Raw genomic sequence first — 8,199 nt, 5'->3', positions numbered from 1 at the left:
TTATATATTTCTTCCTCACACACGGGGTGCCTTACAAGGACTTATCAATTTAAAAACTATTTACATATATATAGAACTTACTTACTATAGTATAATAAATTTATATGAATTACATTAAATGTACCAATCTGCACAAAAGTTCCCTAAAAAAAGGTAAAAAATAGGAGGCATTCGTTTTCACTTAAATCTAAACTTAAAACTAATATACATGAGATGAAATATTTACAAAAGATATAGGATAAAAATATGTACAAAGAGGGAAATATATTTACAAAACTTTGGCCCTTGGCCTACTGAGCGGTGTTGTAAACCACGTTACAAATATCTAATGTATTTATCCTCCTGTGGTAGAACAGGAGGTTTGCACCCTCATAGTGAAGACCAGCTTCACTCAAAATCAGGAGGTCGGTCGGTAACAAGTAATGTTTCATCTGAACGGTCTCCAGATCACCTGACCCCATAAAACACTCCCTGACCAAATCGTTCTCTAGAGAACGAGATCTTTCCAGAAACTTGATACCCCTATCCATCATAAAGGCGTCAATTCTCTGGAAATCCATCGTCCTATAAATCGACCTACATGATGGTCGCCGGTAGATGCCGTCAGGTCCAAGTTTACGCTTGAGACCCAAGCAAGCTACCAGGATCCTTCTTTCCCATACCCTAAGCCTCTCCATCTGGGCAGAAGAAATTCTGGACCAGATTGGACAGGCGTAGGACATGAGAGGTCGAATTATCTGGCGATAGAGCAGTAAACCTATTCTCCTGTCCAGACCGTTACGTCCGAGGATACCCCTATACATTGCGTAAGTACACTTCGTGGATTCCAATATGTAATCCACATGTCCGTAGAACTCAAAGTTCTCATGGTAAATGACACCAAGGTACCTCATCCTATCCGAAACCCTCACACACACCCCCCAATCCATATAGAGGGGATGTAGGACCTACTATTGGGGTATAAGTACTTCCGTTTTCCCCTGATCATAACCGCTACTGTCTTGTCCATGTCAGACTTAGGCGCCATTTAGAAAAATAGGGGGCCAATGTAGCCAAATACTCATTAAAACGATTGTTAATGGTTCTAGTCCGGGGTCCAGATGATGCAATCAAGATGTCATCCGCATATACCAATAACAGATCACCCTCCGGCGGTTTGGGGATATCAGTCAAAAATAAGTTGTACAGCACAGGCCCCAACAAAGATCCCTGTGGTACGCCTGCGTGCAACGTCTTTTGGTCAGATCTAGCATCACATAGCCTGACACTAAAAAAGCGGTCCGTAAGGAAATCACACACTATCCTACAAGTGTTCCTATCAAATCCAATGTCCATCATTTTAAATATGATGCCGTCCTGCCAGGCAGAGTCGAAGGGCTTGGAAAAGTCCAGACTGACCGTAATTGTAGGATGTCTCCTGTTTAGGCCACGGGACACGTAGTCCGAGAACACCATCAGGGCGTGGCCACCCTTGAAACCAAATTGACAGTCCGTTAGGACACCACCATCAGAAAGCCTTTTTCCACGCCCTTGGAAAATACCCAATGTTTAAACAGTGGTTCATAAGTATCGCCAAGAATGTCCACGTTCCCGTACGAGTCCTTTTCAGTACAATGTCAGGTATTCCGTCCTGTCCGGTAGATTTCTTGTTGGCCCTTCGTCTCAATGCTGCCCCAATCATCTCAGCAGTAATCAGATCTTGTCCATTCGAGTCTTCTCCGTCAGCAGTAATATCATTCCCGAAAGTAATAAAAGGCGTTCTGTTACGTAGTGTAGATACTCTGCCCCTTACTGTGTCCGAAAATGAGTCATTAGTAGAGTCCTGTCCAGACTGTACATGGAAGAAATGTTCCGCTAGAATGGCGGCTTTCCCCACATCATCAGAAACTAATGAGCCATCCATGTCAACTAAATCATGTACCCCTACGTGTCGGTTTAGTCCGGCAGCTGCCTTAACTGTCCTGTAAGTTCTGTTGTTCAGTTTTATGTTACCCAAATCTTCGTCCAGTGATGATATTAATGAAATATTAACATTTTTCTTAATTTTGTTGTACAGTGATTTATATAAAATTTTTAAAATAAAATTTTAATCTGTTTCATATAATAAATAACAGGTATGATAATTCGCGTTTACAAATTTGTTTAAATTAAAGCAAAAAATAAACTTTAATTACATTTTATATAAAAAATAAGGTACAAAAAATCACTTTTATAAAAGTTTTAAATTTAATTTTAAAAAGACATTTAAAGTTAATAAAGTTACACAAGAAAGTATTAAAAAAAATGCTTAAAATATTGAAGGGTATTTTGAGGATAACAGCATATTCAACATATATCAACATGACTTGATTTTGAAGTACATCACCATGGTTTTCTTTTGGAGGATTTTGTTCTTTGGTTAATCTTTTTTCTTTGAAAAATCTATTCTTGGCTAACTTGATTGCATCTCTTAGATGCGTTTTAAAGGATTTTCAGTCAAATTATCGTCGAAAGTGACATCTAAATTAAATAAATAAATTACAAAATTAAAATATGTTATTAAATATTACTTATCAACCATGGAAAATCGAAATTTTAAAATACTTAGTACTAACTTATAACAAAAAGAGTACTTTTTTAGGTTTAAAAGTACTAAAATAATTTCCAGATAGATGAGATAGACAGACTATACTATAGACTACAGACTAGACTATAGACTAGACTATAGACTAGACTATAGACTAGACTATAGACTAGACTATAGACTAGACTAGACTATAGACTAGACTATAGACTTGACTATAGACTGGACTATAGACTAGACTTTAGACTAGACTATAGACTAGACTATACTATAGACTAGACTATAGACTAGACTGTAGACTAGACTATAGACTAGATTATAGACTAGATTATAGACTAGACTATAAACTAGACTAGACTATATAGACTAGACTATAGACTAGACTATAGACTAGACTAGACCATAGACTTATAGACTAGATTAGACTATAGACTACACAGAAAAAACTGAAAATATGTTTCAATCATCAAAATAATTGTATCAAGCAAGTTTTGCACCTTTCATCAAAATGTTATCAAATTTGTAAAAAAAAAATATAAAAATACTTTTTTTCAAATAACGAATTAATCAGAACAATTAATATCAATAATTGAGACAAAATTTAAAATTGATTAATTCATTAATTATATAAATTAAATATATATATTAAAAATAAAATCTAATTTTTATTAATTTATTAATCAAATGAATTAGTTTGATTGGTAGAAAATTTATTAAAAACCAATTAAGTTGATGATTAAAACAATCAAATTATTAATTGATTACTCACAATGTTAAAGGAATTCTTGACCTTTAACAATGCATTGAGCATTTACAAAAAATATCACTTTATTATCAAATTTGAACATACATATAGTGTTTCATAAATTGTCAAGAAACTTGAATATTATATGCCTAAAATCTTATTGACTATTTAAGAATTATAAACACTATTAGTGTAGGGGTACATTCCCCTTTATAACTGTAAATTTTAATTTAATATTCATTGATTTTAATTTACTTACAAATAATTTTTATTGTCATAAAATGTTCATTCAAATATAATATTTAAAACTTTGAACATTAAAATTTAATTTATAAAATATAATTTATTCTCAAATAAAAATAAAATTTACATATAAAATAAATAACCACAAATGGCGATCCTGCTATTTAAGAATATTAAAAGGAATATTTAAAAAAAGAAGCGATTTTATTGAATTTTGGATTTGGCTCAAAAATCAAGAATCATCATCATAATTTTGAATGTCAAGATCATCAAAGGATATCATTAATAATGTTTTTTTCTCAAAAACAAAAACTTCAGAATATAACAGAAAACTAAAAGAAGAAATGGTGAAGATCATAGAAGAAAATAACCCGCAATAATTTTATAATATATTTGGGTTAAGGATTGATTTGTATTTCCAACAAAAAGAAATTCATACCAAATAAGTATATTTTATTAATTAGTTTTAAATTATTATTAGTATATACTTCCAAATACATCCACATTATTAAATCATATCAATATACAATTGTTTGTTGTTACTTGTTTGTTTATCGTTTATTAGTCGTTATTTATTGTAAACGTTTCCTTCGGAAATCATGCTTACACACTCTCCAAATTTATCACGACCAAATAATACGACACAACCCAATTTAACTACTAATTCTAACAACACTGATAGTGGAAACATAACTGACCTAAATAATCTCTCTGCTCCTACTAGTCCTCAATCTAATATTGAAATTTATTCTACCACTATTAAACTTCCCCAATTTTGGACATATTGTCCAGAAGCATGGTTTATACATGCTGAAATGCAATTTGCAAATAGAAGGGTAACACAAGACATTACTAAATATGAATACATTGTTACTTCTCTACCTCAAGATGTGATAGTAACAGTACTTGACGTCATTCAGAATCCTCCCACAGGTAATCGTTATGACCATTTAAAGAAGATTCTTATTGACAGACATTCTATGAGCGAAAATAGAAAATTAGATAAAATCTTGTCTGATTCTGAGATTGGAGATCGAAAGCCGTCTGAATTTTATCGATCTTTAGCTTTACTTTCAAATTCAAATTTTAGTCCTGAAGTTCTTAAGAAAATATGGTTAAGAAAATTACCAACGAGTTTAAATGTTGCTTTGACTGGTTCGAATTTGACAGATATTAACGAATTAACACGCTTAGCTGATAATATGTGGGATGTATTACATGGAAATGAGATAGCTAGCGTTAACGACAATACTCCAATACATTCCAATTCTTCTAATCTAGAAAAAGTAGTTGAGAACCTTGTACAAGCTACTACCAATATCTGTAACAGTTTCAATAATCTTTCACTAGATATTGCCTCAATTAGAAATCAGTTAGAGGGACAACAGTACAGATCTTTAAATAGACGTTTTAGTAGAAGCCGATCTCGTTCTAGATCTACTAATAGAGATTGGGTTTGTAGATTTCATTACAGATACGGAAGTGAAGCAAGAAAGTGTGAATAACCTTGCTTTTACTATAAACAAAAAGAAGATCCAAAAAACTAACCGAGCCCACTATCGAGGCGACAGATAATGGGAGTTTGAATTTATCAACACGTCGCCTTTTTGTTTATGATAAGAATAATAAGATAAAATTTTTAATTGATAGTACAGCAGATATATCTGTCCTTCCATCTTCAAAATTTAAAAGTCATAAGACTACTTCTGACATTTTTCTGACGGCAGCAAATGGTTCAAGCATATCAACATTTGGTAAGAAAATGTTGAATGTAGATTTAGGATTACGTCGCGAGTTTCCGTTTGTTTTTATTGTAGCTAATATTGAAAAACCTATAATCGGTGCGGACTTTTTACACAAATACGGACTTTTAATAGACATGAAAAATAAAACATTAATTGATCCCCTAACTAAATTACACATTAATACTTTGTCACGTTACTGTAAAATTTCTCTACCAAAAGTTTTCGCTGTTGATAATCAGTATACTAATTTACTTAAGCAGCACCCTTATTTAATATCTGAACCTGATTACACCAAGCCAGTTAAACATTCAACTGTACATAGACTAGTAACTAATGGACCGCTACCTTTTACCAAACCTAGGCGCTTAGATCCAATCAAGTATAAGGTAGCTAAAAATGAATTTGACTTTCTTGTAAAATCAGGTATTTGCACACCTTCAAATTCATGTACAGCGTCTGCACTACATCTAGTTCCGAAAAAGGACCCGAATGATTGGCGACCATGCGGTGATTTCAGACGACTAAATTGTATGATATCCACTTCCCCACATACACGACCTCAACATAAATATGACAAATAAGACAATTTTTTCAAAACTTGATTTAGTAAGAGCTTACCATCAGATTCCTATGGCAGAAGAAGACATTTTTAAAACGGCAATCACCACACCATTCGGACTATTTGAATTTGTACGTATGCCTTTTGGTTTAAGGAACTCAGCACAAACCTTTTAGAGGTTTATCAATGAAGTATTTAATGGACTTGACTTTGTCTTTGCTTACATTGACGACGTACTGATTGCTAGTGAAAACGAGGATGAACAAATGAATCACTTAAAATTAGTTTTTGATCGGCTAGACGAATACGGGTTAAACATTAAATCAGGAAAATGTACTTTTGGAGTTTCTAATATAGATTTTCTTAGCCACAATATATCAAGTGATGGAATGAAACCATCAGAAGAGAAAATATCGGCAATACGAAATTTTGAACGACCAAAGACTGTAAAACAAATTCAGAAGTTTATAGGAATGGTAAACTATTACCATAAATACATCCCAAAGTTAGCAGAATTATCTAGTCCAATTCACACAATGATAACACATGCACTAGAAACTAAAAAGAAAACTGTTGAATGGGATAATGATAGTTTAAAAGCCTTTGAAGCTATTAAGGATCAATTCGCTTCAAGTATCTTATTAAATTATTTTAATAACGAAGCTAAATTGACTTTAACTGTTGATGCTTCTAATATTGCAGTTGGTGGAGTTTTACAACAAATACAGAATGGAATTCCCAAACCATTAGCATTCTTTTCGAAGAAATTATCCCCATCTGAGTCAAAATATAGCACTTTCGATCGAGAGCTTTTAGCAATCTATCTAAATATTAAACATTTTAGACATATGCTAGAAGGAAGGACATTTACAGTTTACACTGACCTCAAGCCTTTAATTTTCGCTTTAAATTCAAAAACAGAAAGAAGTCCACTACAATCGAGACATCTAGAATATATCTCTCAATTTACCAATGACATTAAACATATAAATGGGGACTCAAACGTTGTGGCAGATACGCTATCTAGAGCATTCGAGTTAGACGCCTTTCAACATTCAGATATAAATCTGAAAGTTTTATACGATGAGCAGCAGAAGGATGTGGAACTCAAAGAGATTTTGGAAGACATGAACAGACACCTTAATTTGAAACACGTGAATGTTCCACTATTTAATGTTTGTATATGGTGCGAAACTTGTCAAGAGACAACAAGACCTTTCGTTCCGAATACTTTACGCAAAATAATTTTTGAAAAGTTACATTCAATTTCTCATCCAGGTCGTCTAATTTCTCATCGTTATTTTTGGCCAAACATGAATAAGGATATAAATTTGTGGTCTAAGCAAAGTGTAAATTGCCAGAAGTCAAAAGTAAACAGATACACCAAATCACCGGTAATGAAAATAGATATTCCTAGAGGTAGATTCGAGCACATTCACCTTAACATAGTCGGTCAACTTCCTCCATCTCGTAACCATAGATACATTTTAACAATCATTGATCGCTTTACGCGGTGGCCAGAAGCATATCCAATCAAGGATATTACAGCGTTGACAAAAGCACAGACATTTTTCAGGAATTATATAAGTCGTTTTGGAATACCTCTTAAGATAACTAGTGATCAAGGTACTCAATTTACATCGAACATTTTTACGGAACTAACAAAATTATTAGGTAGTCATAAAATTATAACCACTCCTTATCACCCACAAGCCAATGGTATAGTAGAAAGATTCCATCGACAGTTAAAGACAACAATTATGGCTAATGAAAACTCTGAAAATTGGTATGATATTCTTCCGGTGGCTTTACTCGGTCTCAGATCAGTATTCAAAGAAGATTTGAAAGGAACTTCTGCTGAAATGGTGTATGGTCAAAACATTGGATTACCTGGAGAAGTTGTAGTTTCGAACTTCTTATGATTTTTTAAATAAATTAAAATATTTTAGAAATGTTCGTTCGAATTTATCACATCACAAGAGTAGTAATACAGAAGTATATGTACCTAAGGACCTTTCTACATGCAAATATGTATTTATACATATCGAACAAAAGAAGTCCTTACAAAAACCATTTGAAGGACCTTACAAAGTAATTGAAAGAGATAAGAAAAATTTAAAGTTAGATGTGGACGGTAAAATTAAAACGATTTCTATTGATAAACTAAAACCGGCATACATTGAAAACACAAATACTGGAAATACATTACAAAAATCTAAAAAAAGTGTCACATTTAACTTACTTAATATTAATCTTTCCGAAGGGGGAGTATTGTAGGGGTACATTCCCTTTTATAACTGTAAATTTTAATTTAATATTCACTGATTTTAATTTACTTACAAAT

General features: G+C 32.7%; 1 protein-coding gene across 1 annotated transcript; it reads left to right on the top strand.

The window, feature by feature from the left end:
* Positions 1–4,150: 4,150 nt before the first annotated feature.
* On the top strand, positions 4,151–5,056 carry LOC119600185. Its single transcript, XM_037950279.1, has one exon. The coding sequence runs from the start codon at positions 4,151–4,153 to the stop codon at positions 5,054–5,056; it is 906 nt and encodes a 301-aa protein (XP_037806207.1).
* The last annotated feature ends 3,143 nt before the right edge of the window (positions 5,057–8,199 follow it).

Source organism: Lucilia sericata, unplaced genomic scaffold (assembly GCF_015586225.1).
Source record: "Lucilia sericata isolate MDLA Ls3-8-SP2 unplaced genomic scaffold, ASM1558622v1 Contig000106F_arrow, whole genome shotgun sequence".
Taxonomy (NCBI): Eukaryota; Metazoa; Arthropoda; class Insecta; order Diptera; family Calliphoridae; genus Lucilia; species Lucilia sericata.
The sequence above is the reverse complement of the archived record's forward strand: the minus strand, read 5'-3'. Positions and strand labels throughout refer to the sequence as shown.